Genomic DNA, 17,569 nt, shown 5'->3' with positions numbered 1-17,569 from the left:
TGGAAAGATAACTGCCTTGAGACTTCACAATATTAGAAACGGTTTCTTAAATATGAATTAATCCAAGTCATGATTCACTTTGGAACTCCGTATCTTTCTGACCCCTTGACTCTATCAAATGCTTTGCTTGGATTTGTGTAAGAACGACAGTTTGTACTCATATATTAATTTTGCCTATGCTGTTACTATTGACAAAACGGAAGAACTTAGCGTGATGTCAATACGGATTTTGCGGCAAGAATGGGATTAGCGATTAATGGGTGCGTTCAATTTCAGACAGATTGGGTATCCGGATACCTTTTTGTTAATGTTTTATCAAAAGCAGCTGATATGTCAAAAAAGGAATCCAAAGATATCCAAGAATTTCTGGGGTATGTGGGTATCTGACAGAACAGCCGATTCAACTCATGGGTATGCTTTTTGCATATGTTGGTAAACAAAAAGATACAAAATGTTAGTTGAAGTTGTATTTGAGGATGTTCTGTACATAATAGACAATGAAGAAGCTATTTGCCTCCGAGTTTTAAAAGGTAATTATGATCTATTTTTTTAAACTTCAAAATTGACTTATCTTGTTCTCGTTTTGTGGATGACCAATTTGCTATCTCAATACAGCTATCCAACTCCGTTAAACAAGGTATCTAAAAATCCACCTATCCAAGATACCCTATTCAACACGAGATTGAACGCAGCCAATAGTGCAAAACAAATTACGTGCTATCATCAAGAAAGGACCTACAACACTGACACCTCTCCCAAAACGTCACCATCGACAGACGTAGCTTTAAGGTAATTAAAGACTTTGTCTACGTGTACTTTGCTATGAATACAGAAAACAACACTAGAACAAACGAAGATCGCTGTTTTTTGGGCTAAGACAACAATTGAACAGTAAAGCCCTCTTTCGAGCGATCAAAGTGTAGCTAAATAAGACCCTTACCATCCCGTCCTGCTATTTGGTGCAGAAGCATGGACTATGACAAAAGTGGAAGAAAGTACCTTGGGCCTTTTCAAAAGAAAAGTTTTTCGTGTGATCTATGGTCCCGAACTACGAGCTGTACGGACTGTACAGCTACGTGACTAAGCCAGAAGGATAAAAGTCCAACAACTAAGATGAACTTGTCAAGTAATCCAAGACCTTGGATCATGTGGCGCGCACAGGTGCAAAGTCACCTCACCCAACTTGGAGTGCGCAACTGGAAACATTTAAATAGGAAAAGAGCTAGATGGAGAAGTTAGTTCGGTGTGCCCCTAGTTCACACAGGACTGTACCGCCACCTAAAATAAGTAGTAAGATGGTGGAAAATATAAAAATTTTCCTTTACAGTTCATAACTTAGCACATATATCACGAAATAGTTCTTATAAGTATGTAGTCCTCATCGAACTTTAAAAATGCGTCAACGGTAAGAAGTAGGCCTCAATCTTAACCCTTGAAAAATATTCTGACTTTTACATGTTACTTGAACACGATGTAGAAACGTTGTATGCCTCAAAGCAACACATGAGTGAGTGGACACCTCTGAATTCATCAGGATGTAGGCACCTTAACAGTATAAAGCCTCCAATTTAAATCCTACAAAGTTATAATACATCCTTTACTCGCAGAATTTTTTTAATTTCGGTGATTTATCAATTTTTGGAGAAAAAGCCATAAACATCACAATTACCTAATATTAAGATACATATGATGTGAGCATCATTATTTTTAATTGGCCTTGTATTTAATTGTCTTTCGGATAATTTTCTGATTGAAATGAATACTTATTTTATTTTTTAATTCAAAAAGTAAGCATGTACTTAATCATCTTTCTGCTAAACTTAAATTAATTTTCAAAACACCGAAACCAGACAAAACAAAGTAGGAAAACAGGTTTCGAATCTTGTTAAGTAACAATTAAAGAAGCAGAATTATTATTGTATCTATGTACATGTGTATAAAAACAAAAACAACAATTAGAAATACACTGAAAGAAAAAATTACTTTGAAGCCTTGTCTAAGGTCAGAACAGAACTTAATACAAACAAAAATTAAAAACAAGCAATTGCTCTTTAAACAAAAAATAAAAAAGACCAAAACAAAAAAAAACCGCTTTATCAAGAATAATAATTTGGTAAGCTAATTATGTATAAAAAGCATCTGCAAGTTATAAGCGAGTTTAATCGACTTCGATAAATTCAGATCATCAGACAAACAAAAATTTCAGAATGTTTCGACGTGATTTTATTTCGATATTTTTGGTAATTTTACTTTCTGTGTTAAGTGCTGCTGAATTTCGTAAGAAAATTAATTAAAATTTTATGGAGATGTCGTGTACTAAAAAACTATTCGGATATTTTTTTAGCTTCTGATTTGAAGAAATGTAAAAGTGACGACAGTGATTGCCACAAGGAAGTCCTGCAAGAAGTTATTGATAAATTCCATAAGAAAGGTCATCGTAGTCTGAATTTAATTGCTTTTGATCCATTAGAGGTTAAGAGCTTAGTTTTACCAAAGGTTGCTGGAAGTCCTGTAAATATTGAATTGAAATTCGTTGATATTGTTTTGACTGGAATTAGTAAAGTTAAATTGCATAAACTTTCGTGAGTATTTTATGAAACTAAAAAAAAAACTTATTTTGAAACTCATACAAAAATAATTGATACGTGATATAGAGGTTTGAAGGAAGATGGTAAAAATAAGTACATATACGAAGTGGAAGCTTCCTTCCCGAAAATTGAATTAAATGGACCTTATAGTGTGAATGGACAAGTTCTTGTGCTACCAATTACTGGAAAGGGAAACAGCAAAATTATTTTTGGTGAGTAAACTTTATTTCAATTTCAAATTTATTTAATTTTTACTATGTGTTAAGTGTCTTTACTCTAAATACAGACTAGAAAATAGGCGTGCCAAAGATAAGAATTTAAATTTTTGTGAGTGATTTTGTGATGTTCCTATTTGTGATTGTTTATTAAATTCAATGTTTTCTCTACATTTAAACAAAAAAAAAAATAATTCAAAGAAAGATTGATGGTATCAGTTATTTAACGTTTAGCGCGTTTTAAAATAAAATACTGGTTTGTTGCATTGAACATAATGACAGAGTTATTTAATTTAAATTCTGAATAATGATGCATCTCAGTGATTTTTAAACACTTTTATTTTGCACACTGCATAACAACTGGAATCATATTTTTTCCAAAAAAGTGAAAGGAGCTAAATCATTAGAAAATCAATTTTTAACTGTGTCAATTAAGTTTTGGCTTACTGCACTTAAAAATAAGAAAACAAGCTTGCTACCAACACACATTTTTTAAGTTTGTTCAAAAACCAGATTTTGACAATTACATAAAAAAAAAATAAATAATAAATTGGGTTTCACAACAGCCTGTTGGAAATTAGGGCCTAGTTACTTACAACTCTCAACATTTCCTGGGTGCGAGGACTGGTGTGAGAGATGGAGAAAACACTTTTCATGACAAGAGTTACTCTTGGAGACAATGGCGGCTCCAGAGGGGGGGGGGGTTAATAACTCCCCACTGAAAGATAATTTGTTTGTATTTATGTAGGAATTTCCTTCAATTCAAAACCCATTATATTTTGAATTATTTATTTTTTGTATATGAAGGCTGGACCAAGAACATAATACGAATCTGAAATTCAGCCCTAATCCTAAAACTTAGCACAAATTCATCAAATTTTCACCAATGGACGATGCAGAGGGGGGGTCATATGAGCCATAAAGCTAATTCATTTAAGTTTTATAAGTAAAGATTTGTTAGTAATTTAACGACATTCACCAAAAAGTGGTTTGCTGTCAAAAACATTTAAAATGGTTGTAACTTAGATAATGCTTTAAATTATTTTCATACAAAATTTTCCAAGAAAAGAGCAAATATTCAGGTTTTTAAGAAGAAACCTTCAATAAGAGATCTTCAATTTTATATTAAGTTGCCTTAAAAGTCCTGAAACAAGCCTTCAATTCCATCTTATTTTTGTATGCACATAAATAGTGAACATTGAAGCGATTTTTACTACTATTTGCATTCGTAAAAAATTTCGAATCAAACATGACATTACGATGTTAGAAATGTCAAAAAAGTTGGTCCACCCTTCCATGCGTCTGTCTGTCCTGGCCCCTAAAGCATAAACCATTGTGCCGATTGACACAAAGCCGATTAGCTTAAGGCGTTTTTAATATTAAAAATAACAGCAGTCCCCATACAAATATTATGGTGTAAATTCGAAATTTTTTTCAGAAATGAACCGATAGATTTTTTTAGAACTTTCTTTAAATTTGTTCTTGATTCGTCTTCTTTTTACAAGAAAAACATATTTTGGGTACTCCTCATAAAACCGTTATTTTGATTTCAAATTTTCTGAAGAACTTAATCACATCTCAATAATCTTGTCTTTCAATGCACGATCTAGTCGATGGTCAATTTTAAAATTGATGATGATTTTTGTTGATTGAAAATGTCATTTTTTTTTATGGTACGAATTTCAAGCATATAAATGTCCCAAAAACAGCAAAAGTGACACTTTTGTTAAACTAATGGCTAATTGAAAAACTCAATCCACGTTTTAATCTATTAATATAAAAGCTTTGAATCTCTTGAGAACTGGAGTGAAAAGATATTCAGAAATGTGCATATTGTGACTGCCATACACAAGTTTCTTCCCAGCTTATTTGTTTACCTTAGTTTGTTTTTATTTCTTTATTCAGAAAAATTATTTACTTAAATGCACTTATTTCTTTAAATTCAAGAACCAAAAATTTGTATTTACAATTTTAAAGTTTTGTTGACTCCTTTAAGATACAGACAGGTAGCGATAGTAATAATAGAATCCAGAAAATTGATTCCGAAAAAACTACGTAAAAAAAACTGAATTCTTGATATCAAATTCTTTCTCATTTTCTGTGTTTTTGAATTTTTGTAGCGTTTTTCGCATTAATATAAATGGCAACAAAAAAGAATATATTCTTTTTGAAAGAAAGTTTAAAAACAATTTCGTACATTTCTCCATGAAAGCAATAAAAACCCTCTAAACTATTGTGTTTTGCTCTTAAATATTGCATATTTAGAAAACTGTTAGAATCTTGGAATGCTTTCATAATAAGAAAGTCTACTAAATTAAATAGTTAGACTATACTTTGCTGGGCAATAGCGTTTTAAAATAATTTCATAACCAAAGTTGCCACTTTAGCCCTTGAAATGTGTACATTTAAGGTTAAGATGCACATTATGTTATTTAAATTTTGTTAACCTCCTTTAAAAAACATTTGTAAGCGAAGTAAGGACTTGTCTATATGATAAGCGCGTGACCCCCCCCCCCCCCCCAATTAAAAGTTTGGATCCACCCTTTCATTACCCTTTTAACAAAGTTACAGATACTTTAAAGCTTAATCTCATAAAGGGCTAATAACTTTGAATCGGTTGTTATGATGATTAGACGCTTTTCTAATTTCCAGTCAAGTTTATAAAACTTGAATTCATCAGATTAATAAACTTGTTAAATGTTTCTCCAACTTAAGTTAAATTATTAGTATTAGTATTTTTAGTATTTTTCTTAAACATATATTTTACATATTTTCTTATTACTTTGTATTTATTTTAATAAACTCGAACTGAACCAAAATAATTTCATTTTAATTTTCAGAAAATGTTGCTGCTAAAATCAAAGGAAAATGTTCTCTAGTCGAAAGAGATGGCAAAATGTATTTAAACGTTGATAAAATTCATATTGATTTGGAACCTAAGAGCACACATTTTGATTTTGCTAATTTATTCAATGGTGATAAAGCCCTCGGTGAAAACATGAATAAGTTTTTGAATGAAAATTGGGTTGAAGTTTACAAAGAACTTAAGCCAGTTATAAGTGAAGCTATTGGTAAAATATTATTGACCATTGCAAATGGTGTATATTCAAAACATGCATATGCTGATATTTTCCTACCAGCATAGACTTGTGATAATTTTGTTAATCTATAATTGATATTATATAATAAACAATAATAAAGAAATTTAAAAAAATATTAAATATGCATATATTGTAGTTTTCATTAAAAACAAAAAACTATTGAATAGAACGGAAGAAAAATGTATGATGTGTTGAAGGATTTAAATATAATAGAAATTCTGCATCCCTATTTGCAGTTTTGGGATAAAAGGGTTCTAACCGCTCTGTTTGTCGAAGAAGTTATGTAATTATAAGTTATGATTGATCTACAAACTATTTTGTTTTACAGACTACTTACAAAATTTCAAAACATAAGATACCAACTTAGTTTAAGTTTAAGGAGTATAATTATGTTTTTATATTGTATTCTATTTAAAGATAAATCTATTTCATTTAAGTAATTATTGAATAAATTAATGTGTCTAGAAACAAGTTCATTGCAACCACAATTTGTTCTATGTCTTGGAATTTAAATAGCGCATTATTCTTCCTTGAAGATGGAGTTTAAATCGTTTATTTTAATTGCTTAACAACTAATCTAGTAAAAGCCTTTTAAGCTCTTTCGATTTCGAATTGATTAATACCTACTAAAGTCAATGGATTGCAAAGAATAGAATAATATTCAAGAAAAGGTGGAACTAAAGATATATAAACCGATTTTAAGGCAAAAGGATTAGTAAATTCATTGCAATTTATTTTAAGGAAATTAGGCATAGAATTTGCTTTAGCAACTTGCAGCAAACAAGTCAATTTAGAGTCTTACGTCCAAGTTCCTGATCATAAATATAGTACCTATAAACTATTATATTTAAAGGAAGTGAATTGTTTTGACACCAATCAGCCATCACTATTTAAGTCACGGGTAATAATTCAACATTGGACAATGCTGTAAAGATCGAAATTTAATGAGACTATTATGAGTGTAATGTCGCAAGCGAAATGGTTTAGAATAGAAGCGGCAGACAAGGAGTCGTTTATTGATATGAGGAAGAGATTCGGAGACAAACCGAGCCCTGGGGAACACCAGCATTTATTGTTGGAATTGCAGACTTGAAACCATCAAATACAACTTTTATGCAACGAGGAAAATTTTCATCAATATATACTTTTGAAATATCAAGTGCAATTTTTTAACTTCGGATAGGAAGTTATTGTAATGGGTCCGATTTGTCGAATTGAAAATGTTGACATTTCTCGACGTTTTAAGGTCCCTAGAGTCACGACGTTTTTTCGTTGTCCATAGCTCAAGAACTAAAAGAGATATCGACTTCAAATAAATTTTGTTATACAGATAAAAAGGCAGAAAGCAGAAAGATGCGGAAAGGGCTCTCAAGAAAATTGTGTCGCCGTTTTTTTACCATAGAAGTTTGAAAAAAGGTAAAACTTTTGGTTTACCCTAAATATCTTACGAACCAAAAAGCTAGAGACTTGAATTAAGTTGTATATAATATATTGTAACACCAAACAAAGATATTTTTTGAAAAAAAATCCAATTAACGGTTTTTTTTATAAATCAAACGAACTAAAAAAAATGTGTCACCTCGAAAATTTTACGAATACAAAATGATTTCATTTCCAAAACAAATTTGTTCAAAGAAAAATAAAGTTTTTAACATCTGGTAAAATTTTGTGTAAAATCGAATTGACAGTTTTTTTTTATAAAAAATAAAAACCTAAAAAAAAACATTACTCAAAGTTTGTAAAATTAAATTTCCACTCAAATATCTTTTTAAAAGTTTGAAACTAATTTTAACTTTTAAGAAATGTTGTTTTTAAGATTCTGAGAAATTTTGAGATAAATCGAATTGACAGTTTTTTTTTACAAAAATTAAAAACTTGAAAGAAAATTTAACTAAAGTTGATAAAAATTGATTTTCGACTCAAATATATTTAAAAAAAATTGAGATTATGGCTTCCAACTAATTTTAACTTATAAGAAATATTGTTTTCAACGTTTGGAAACATTTTGATGAAAATCGAATTGACAGTTTTTTTTACAAAATATAAAAACCTAAACAAAAAAATGAATAGAAGTTGGTAAAAATTTATTTTCGACTAAAATATCTTTCCAAAACCTTGAGATATTGGCTTAAACTACTATTATCTTTTAAGAAACATTGTTGTCAACACTCAGTAAAATTTTCAGGAAAATCTAATGAAAAAATAAAACCTAACAAAGAAACAATACTAAAACTTGGTAAAAATTTACTTACGACTCAAAAAGCTTTTAAAAATTAAAAATATTGTTTTCAAACTTTTTATTTCACAGAAAATATTGTTCTCGATATTCAGTATTTTAAAATCCAACAGTCCGTTTTTTCATAAAAAATACGCAAATTTGGTAAAAATTGGTGTCGATTCATGATATTTCGCAAATTAAATGTTTCGACTAAAAATCTATTTAACAATACTAGATTTTCAAACTAAACTATTTCTTTATATGAAAAATATTGTTTTTAGTTTTAAAAATTGTAAGAAAAATTCAACTATCAACTTTTTTAACCCAACATTAAAATCTACAAACTTTTAAGCAAGACAAATAGACAGATGGGATGGGAAGTGATCAATTTGGGTTAGATAAACCATTAAATCACCGATAAACCTATTGCTTCCAAAGTCGTACTGCCTTTCATTAAGAATATGAATATGATATAATTTGTATTTATTAATGTTGATGGATACATTGCTAAATATAGAGAAGGGAGCATTGGCTAGAGAAGGGCTCAGTGACTTACCTTCGGCAACTGTTTAAGGATTGTTGTATAAAAAGAGATTTAGAGCTATCAGGAGTTTCACCGAAATTATTGTACTTTTAAGAGTAATGCGGTGGTTAAGCCTATATGTAAAAGCTATATAGCTCTTGCCTTTGCCTTTTTGTACATTCGATAATTTTAAATTTTTTTCTTCAAATAAATTGATTGGAGAAGTAGTAATAGTCGTAGCACTGCATCAGATGCGGCTTTGTCATTGGAGCCAGACTTAGGCAAGAAGTCTTGAGCTATAGGTGCATCAATGAGCGCCATACGCATCAAGGCTAAATTCTACAACTTTAGCCTGATATGCGTTCACGCCCCCACAGAAGAAAAAGATGACAACACCAAAGATATGTTTTTCGAGCTCTTAGACAAAGCATAAAAGCAGTGTCCTATTTAAGATATTAAAATTGTCCTGGGCGATTTTAATGCTAAGCTAGGAGGGGAAGACACCCTTGGTGGAATAATCAGGCAAAACAGCCACAACACTTCCGACAACGGATTCAGGCTGATAGATTTTGCTGTGGGGCGAAGAGTCATGGTAGCCAGTACGCGTTTTCCACACCTCAACATCCACAAAGGAACTTGGAGTTCTCCAGATCAATCTACCGTCAACCAGATTGACCATATTGCGATCGACGCCAGACACGCTTCCAGCATCATGGATGTCCGATCTTTAAGAGGAGCTAACATTGACTCGGACCACTACCTCATACCCAAGAAAGCACTTCGGGTTTGCAGACCCGAGGCAAAACAGGAGGTGCTGGGAGAAGGTACAACTTCGAACGGCTGCAATCACAAGAGGTCGCTAAATCCTTTTTCGACCGAGTTACAAGTAACCTCTATCGAAGTTCTCTGCCGCCAACACAATGTATAGAAAACCAGTGCCGCCTCTCATGTGCTGGGTTTCAAGGAGCCACCAACAAGGCGCCTCTGGTTTGATGAGGAATGTCGGCAGGCAAACAGGCACGCAAAGCGGCGCTGCATAAAAGGACGAAAGCTGCTCATGAGCTCTATGAGCAGAAGAGGCGAGAGCAACGCCGACTTCTCAGAAGAAAAAAGAGAGGGCATGAGAAGCGTGCGTTCGAAGATGTTGAGAGGTTTAAAAGCAGGAATGAAGTTCAAAAGTTTTATGAACAGGTAAAACGAAATTCACAGGTACATAAACCTAGAACCGAAGGCTGCAAAGACGAAAGTGGAAACATCATAGTAGAACCACAGTTAATGCTGATGATATGGAAGGACCACTTATGCAGACGAACCGAATTCCGCTGTCAGGCAGGATGATCTATTCACTAAGACGACGAAAGCCAACAATACCGTCCTCACAACCTAGACGTATGGAACTTCAGTGGGAGACCCTCGCCTATAAAATGTTCTCTGCCGTAATACGTGAGCGTCTAAAGCCCATCGTCAACAACCTGAAATAAGTGTGGTTTTTGGCCAGGAAAGTGCACATTCCATCAAATAATCCCATTACGGCAAAAACACCAAATCGACATCCACCATCTTTTCATCGATTTCAAGGCCGCATATGACAGCATCTACATCCTTGCCAAACTCGTCCGTTTGTGCAGGATGACCATGGAGAATTCACGCTGCTTCATAAAGGTTGGAAACAACTTAACACAACCCTTCGATGTCAAAAAAGTTTTTAGACAAGGTGATGCGCTGTCATGCGATTTTTTTAACATCGTGCTTGAAAGAATAGTGTCGATTTCATACGTCAATACTAGAATCACTATCTTTTTAAAAGTCTGTCCAATTACTAGCATATGCATCGAAGGAGAGTGGAGGAGAAGATAGAATGACGAGCTGTGCGATATGTACAGCGACGTAGACTTAGCTAGAAGGGTAAAAGCCCAACGACCAAGATGGCTGGGTCACGTAGAGCGCATACACCCACAGGACAGCGCAGTAGAGGAAGACCGCGGATCAGGTGGCGCGCACAAATGGAATGTGACCTCACCCAATTTAGAGTGCGAAACTGGAAACATCTAGCTAGGGACCGAGCTAGATGGAGAAGTTTGTTGGGTGAGGCCCTAGTTCGCACAGGACTGTAGCGCCAACTTAAGTAAGTAAGTAACAGCAATCAGTGGACATAAATTAAATAGGAAATTGCAGCACCGCAATCATGTTTTGCTTTTGTATGTTCAAGAAAAACCTATTTTTCGAACTGTCAGCTCTAAACTCGAAGTGTAATCTTATTTGAATGAAACTCCCGACAGCTTTTTAAAATTCGGGGCAGCAAAAATATTACGTGTGAAAGATTTTTTGGGTGAAACTCCCGCCGTTTTTCTTATAACAACATTTGTTATCTGTTATCCTTCGATTTTTTTCAAGCAGTTATTACAAACTTTTGAGTTCAGTCACAAAAACGTATAATATTCCGGTTTCTCAAAACATTTCTAAATTTAATCTTCTCATGTACACACATTTTTTCTATTTACTCAGGGTTTTGTATGTTTACTCCTTCCTCAGGAATATTTATTTTCATATAGTCCTGAACTTTATTCAATATCAAATGAAATTTTTATTTTAAATATTACACAAATAATTAAAGCTTTATTATTTTTTTTGAAAAACAAATCTAAAACTGTTCGACTAATAGATACTATTTTCCACCATCAATAAGTTCACTATATGGATGTGAAGCAAACAAAGCTCTTATAAAACCTGTATAAGATTTTGCAAAACCATCCAAAACAGCACCTTTGATTTCCAGATAAATGTCTTCCCAATTCTCATTCATAAATTTGTTTAAATTATCTCCAAGTGCTTTATCTCCATTGAAAAGATTCGACATATCAAAATGAACTTGACTTGTATTCAAATTCAATTTAAGCTCTTTAACATCCAAATAAATATGATCATTTTCAACTTTAGATCCACCATTAATCATTACTTTTAAATATACGTCTTCTGTTAAATAAAATAAATAAAAAAAGAAAAAATAATCATTTTAAAAATAATAAATGCAATTTGAAATCTTTGTAAATATTTACCAAGTGTTATATTACTCTTGCCCTCGCCAACAATGGGCAAAATTAGAATTTTTCCATCGATCTTGTAATCACCGACCAAAGAAGCAGCAGGTCCTTTAAAATAGACGGAGTGTTTACCTTCGGGATTTTCTCCAAAACCTCTGTAAATGTTTTAAAAGAAACATAAAACATAGACAATTATTGAATTGCAATAGAATTAAGACTTTGATTTAGCTTGGTTTTTATTTTAATAACGTAAATTACAAATCCTTACAAAGAAAAAACAAAAAGCATGGCTTTACTGCCGTCTGCCTAGTTGACAAATGATAAAAAATATAACATAACTCAATGATATATTTAAAAACTTTTATTTATAATTCTAATTCTATAGAGAAGAGCTAGCCTGCAGTATTGATATAATTTTTTAACTTTAGTTGACAGTAGAAAAGACTCAGACGCAACGTACAGCCTTGTCTAACTCCCGATTGTGTTTTAAAGCCTCTCGACAACTCTTCTCCATTCCATACCTTAGCAATTGTATCTGCATATAGATTCTGAATAACTCTCCCGAACTTCCATGACATTCCGTTACTATACAACTTGTAGATAAGCGCATGTTTATCGATCATATCAAATGCAGATTTAAATTCAACGAAAAACGTATATAGCTTCTTGTCCTCATTCAGGAATGTTTCTGCGATACTTTAAAGGGTAAAAATGTGGTCAACCGTCGAATAACCAATCCTAAAGCCTGATTGAAACTCCTTTAAGAGCGTGTTGTCTTCTATCCATCTATTAAAACGTTTTTTTTTTTTTTCAAAACCAGTGTGAATATTTTATATGAAGCATTTAGAAAGGATATTCCTCTATAATTAGACACCTCGGCCAAGCTCCCTTTCTTTTGAATCGGGAAAATGATGGACTCCTTAAATCCTATCATTCCTGTTTCCATGACATTGCTATATATAGTTGTCAGTCGATTGATTAACTCTGCTGTGCCATACTTATAAAATTCTGCTGGTATGCCATTAGGTCCGCATGCTTTCCCATCTTCAGGTTCCATTACAGATGAAATCACTTCTTGGTGTCTTATTGCAGCATCAAAAGTTTCATTTGTAAAACCCGGAGTAGCGTATTGAAAAACAAGTTTCCCTTCTGTTGGATTCAACAAACTCTGGAAGTGATCTGTCAGCTGATCAGAACCTACACTTAAATGGATTGAAAACTTTTTCCCGTTCAGCTGCTTTGCTAAGTTCCAAAACTACTTTCCCCTTTTACAAGACGCTAATCTCTTGGATTCAGCTTCGAAGAATGCTGCCTTCTTTAGCTTACATACTGCCTTGAAAGATATATTAGCCAGCAAATATTGATTTTTGAAGTAGCCATCATCCGAATATCCAGCAAAACGATAAATTCCCTGCCTTTCTACAGTCTTCATCAAACCATGGCTCTATGAAGTTCACTCGGGCTTTGCTGTTGGCAGCTACAGTTGGATACGACTCCTTGATTATTTTTTCCAGCTTGGATAGATCACAATTTCTTTGACCCAGCAGTGTTAGCAGAATTCCACAGGTCAATAAGCTTTAAGTTTCTTGCGTTGCAGACTAAATAATTCCATTTCCTCTCGATTCCCAGTACACTGTTCTCATTTTCAGCTTGACTTCCAGTTCTTGCATTCATGTCACCCACAACAAGCAGATTAGAAGTATCACTTTCAGACATTATTCCTTCCAATTTTTCAAAATCATTGTTCCATGTTCCAGGATGCGATAAATCTTTCCATTCGTTTGTAGTTTAACATACGTAACGCTTTCATATACATACATACTTCTAACTTACAATATATATGTATGTTTTAGAATTTTCTTGAAACCAAAAAAAAAAACACAAAACGATTTACATGTAAGTTTTGCTCTTGTAACGAATCTGTGGTGTACAAAATTCCATTATTTTTTTTTGATATATGTTAAAAACAAGTGTTTTTGAAAGTTGAGCAAATAATTAAAGTTGTCGTCTAGAAATCAGCACTTAAAATTAATTAAAAAATTTATGGAAGTGTCAAATTCAAGGTTTTTTTCAAAATTTCATATATGTACATAGAGTCTAAATAAGGACTCATAACAAATGAAAGTTTCCAGAAACTAAATAAGCTACTAAAATTATTTCTGTAAAAGAAAGATTTTGTTTTTGGAAAATCATCATACAATTTACTGTTAGGAGGTATTTTGAGTTTAAACTTAGCCTAAAAAACAGGGTTTTTGGTTGCTTTGAACATTTTTAAAGAGTTGTTTTAAAAGTCTGATGTGATAGAAATCGAATAGATTCGAGTTAAGGACCCAATAAAAAATTCAATTTTTGTCGATCAATGTGTTTTAAAGTCATTTATATATTCTCATGCTAAGTTCAAAAGAATTTAGGAACGAACATCCAATTTTATATTTTCACTAACAAAAACAAAAAAATACACATAATTTTATTCACAACAAATTATTCACTAAATGAGTGACTTGATTTATAAATATAATAAATTCGTATAGTGGAACAAGCAACTCGAAAATATTGCACTTAAAATGTTAAAATTAACACAAAAATAGAGTACAAATTTAGAAAAAGGTGAAATTAATAAAGTACCTAACCGATTTACTGCAATTTAACATATTCGAATTTTTGACTAAGTCCAATTCACGTGGTTAATTCCTGTTTATTTTTAAAATTAGGCACATACAAAATCTACACTAAGGATTATCCTTACCGTACTTTGAATACTCGAAAATTCTTATAGCCATAAACTTCACTATTACGGAATGACAGATCAATGCTTACTGGACTTGCTTTAGGTTGTTTAACTTCCATAAAATCAATATGTAGCGGATCAATGCTAATTAAATTTAGGTCAGGGTCACCTAAATATTTACAAATGTATAAGTTAAATAATAATTTCTAATCAGGAATTCATCTTTCGACTTACCCATGTATTTAGTCTCAATAATTTTGTTAATTGTTTCTATCAAACATTTTTGGTCTCCTGCTTTACATGGTTTAATATCAGAAGCTTAAGAAAAATACAAAAATCAAACACACAAATTAAACATCCAACGAAATACGTATTAATTAAACTTACGTAATTTTCCTTCACTTGAGACAATTAGAACTAAAACTATTAAAAAAATAATTCCACAATTGACCATGTCGAAAATTACTCGGATTCTTGATTGGAAATGTAATAAACTTCAGACGATGAAGTTGCTAAGCTAAATGCGTACCTTAAAACTTAAGTCAATGTTTTTATAGGTAGATAGGAAAAACTACTTTTTTATTATTATTACAATTATTATTTATTAAATTAGTATTTAACAACTTTTATTAATAAGCTGTTATTGATTTCAGTGTCGATCATCCAGTAGTAGATCACTTAATTTGTCAAGCTGTCATAATAGCGACATGATGTCTATTAAGAACATCACCGCAAATGCTTGTTCAGTAATTTTTTAATTTGTTTTTGAAGTATAATTGTAATTTTAATTGTTGCTTTATTAATTAAAAAAAAAAAACAAACATTGAAAAGTGAACATCGATCTTAAAAAAAATTAGAACAAGTAACAAGTTTTTATTTGAGAAAATTTAAAATAATAAATAATATAAATTGGAGTCTTGCATTCCTTGGGACTACAAATTGCAGTAGAATATTGCTTTGCAATTCTATTGGGTATAGAATTTTCCATTAAGAGACTTAATTTTAGTCTGCTATCTGGGCAGTTATAAGATTTAAAGTTGTAATCTTTAGATTTAATGGAAAAGATGCGGTGCTGCAAACGTAGATAAAGCGGCTATTTCGCTCCTCATAGTGAAATAAACATTCTTCGTTTTCTTTTACAAAAAATACTCTTATTTAAAAATACTATATGATTAATTTCTTCAACACAACCCGTGTAAATACTTATATATGAAACGAGACTGCCTGCAATCCAGTTAGCCAAATTTGTTGGGTTAAACATTTATTTTGATACATTGTAAAAAATTGCTTATTTTTTAGTTCATTCTTCAGGTATGTTGTATGATGAACTTGACTCTAGGAAAAATACTTTGTATTGAGCATTTCATACCGTATACTACCACATCTGATAGCTCAGACTAGAATTAAGTGGCGTCTGTGAGTTTGGAATCTAATTAAATAGTGTGTAGATATGTTAGGCTTAAATTATTCAATAATAAAGTTAATATCTTGATATTTCGTTTAGCTTGAGTATTTCAGCAACAAAAGAACAGTGTAGTACCCGTGGCGTGATGGTTAGGTCGTAGGACTGTCATGCTATAGGTCTTGGGTTCAGTCCGTGCCTGTGTCACCTAAAGTAGTTTTCAACCGATACTGTCCCTTCCGATGAACCTTTATTCCTTGAAATGACTCGCCCACAGTGGTCAATGAGGGCCAGATCAAGTATATGCTGTCATCAAAAACGTCACCATGGACAGCTATAACTTTGAGGTAGTTAAGGACTTTGTCTACCTTGGCACCGCTATTAACACAGAAAACGACACCAGCGCTGAAATCAAACGAAGAATAACTCATGCAAATCGCTGCTTCTTTGGACTAAGAAGGCAATTGAGAACTAAAGTCCTCTCTCGAGCATCTATAAGACACTAACATCCCGGTTCTCATTTATGGCGCTGAGGCCTCGACCGTGTCAAAGAAAGATGAGAGCGTCTTAGGATGCTTCGAGAGAAAAATTCTTCGGATGGTTTTTGGTCCCGTACCCATAGATGGAGAATGGAGGAGAAGATATAACGACGAACTGTACGGGCTGTACAGCGAAACTGACCTAGTTAGCACAATTAAAATCCACCGGCTTAGATGGCTAGGTCATGTAGTGCCAATATCTCAAGGTTTTAAAAAGATGCTTGAGTCAAAAATCAATTTTTACCAACTTTTATTATTTTTTTGTTTAGGTTTTTATATTTTTTTTTAAGAAAACTGTCAATTCGATTTTTCTCAAAATTTTATTGAATGTTGAAAACAATATTTTTTTTTTTAAATAAAATACGTTGCAAGCCATAATCTCAAATTTTTGAAAAGATATTTGAGTCGAAATTCAATTTTTATCAACTTCGAGTAATGTTTTTTTAGGTTTTTATTTTTTATAAAACAAACTGTCATTTCGATTTTTCTCAAGATCTTACCAGATGTTAAAAACGTTATTTTTCGCTGCACAAAATGTTTTGGAGATATTCGTAAAATTTTCGAGGTGACAAATTTTTTTTTCGTTTTTTTTTGATTTATAAAAAAAAACCTTAATTAGATTTTTTCCCAAAAATAAATTTGTTTAGTTACAGTATAGAACATTAAATTTAATTCTAGTCTCTAGCGCCATTGGTTCGTGGGATATTGAGGGTTAAGCAACATGTTCACCTTTTTTTTAAACTGCTATGGTAAAAAAGACACATACGTAATTTGCTTGAGAGCCCTTTCTGCATCTTTTTGCCTTATTATCTGTACAACAACATGTGTTTGAAGTCGATATCTCTTCTAGTTCTTGAGCTATGGACAACGAAAAAAAAACGTCGCGAACGTATGGACGTGCGGTCGTACGAATGTACGTACACACGCACGCACATACATCTTACTAAAAATCTTTTATTTCGACTCTAGGGACGTCGAGAAATGTCAACATTTTAAATTTGACAAATCGGGTCCATTACAATAACTTCCTATGGGAAGTTGATAGAACACATATTAAATATGATATTTCTTTTTTATTATATTTGAACGTTAACATAATGTGTGAAATACTACATTTTTTAAATGACCACCGCGCAAATTGTCGCAAGCATCGATTCTTTTGAGGTAATTTCTCAGTCATAACTTGACGAATGTTGGTTTTAAAGTGTTCAAGA

The 17,569-nt window shown here is 32.3% G+C and overlaps 2 protein-coding genes across 2 annotated transcripts in view; one reads left to right on the top strand and one right to left on the bottom strand.

The window, feature by feature from the left end:
• The first annotated feature begins 2,122 nt into the window (after nt 1–2,122).
• On the top strand, nt 2,123–6,016 carry LOC129940064 (protein takeout-like). The gene is made up of 4 exons (XM_056048294.1): nt 2,123–2,277; nt 2,345–2,582; nt 2,655–2,800; nt 5,644–6,016. The coding sequence occupies exons 1-4, from the start codon at nt 2,208–2,210 to the stop codon at nt 5,946–5,948; spliced, it is 759 nt and encodes a 252-aa protein (XP_055904269.1). The 5' UTR covers nt 2,123–2,207; the 3' UTR covers nt 5,949–6,016.
• Nucleotides 6,017–11,226: 5,210 nt separating this feature from the next.
• The window catches only part of LOC129945005 (uncharacterized), a 28,002-nt gene continuing 21,659 nt past the window's right edge, over nt 11,227–17,569 (bottom strand). Inside the window, exons 9-13 of the mRNA XM_056054669.1 lie at nt 14,802–14,908; nt 14,649–14,732; nt 14,433–14,583; nt 11,702–11,841; nt 11,227–11,618 (exon numbers count right to left, since the gene is read on the bottom strand). Coding sequence (XP_055910644.1) covers nt 11,311–11,618; nt 11,702–11,841; nt 14,433–14,583; nt 14,649–14,732; nt 14,802–14,908 — 790 coding nt within the window. The 3' untranslated portion in view covers nt 11,227–11,310. The remainder of the gene's footprint in view (nt 11,619–11,701; nt 11,842–14,432; nt 14,584–14,648; nt 14,733–14,801; nt 14,909–17,569) is intronic.

Source organism: Eupeodes corollae, chromosome 1, assembly GCF_945859685.1.
Source record: "Eupeodes corollae chromosome 1, idEupCoro1.1, whole genome shotgun sequence".
Taxonomy (NCBI): Eukaryota; Metazoa; Arthropoda; class Insecta; order Diptera; family Syrphidae; genus Eupeodes; species Eupeodes corollae.
The sequence above is the reverse complement of the archived record's forward strand: the minus strand, read 5'-3'. Positions and strand labels throughout refer to the sequence as shown.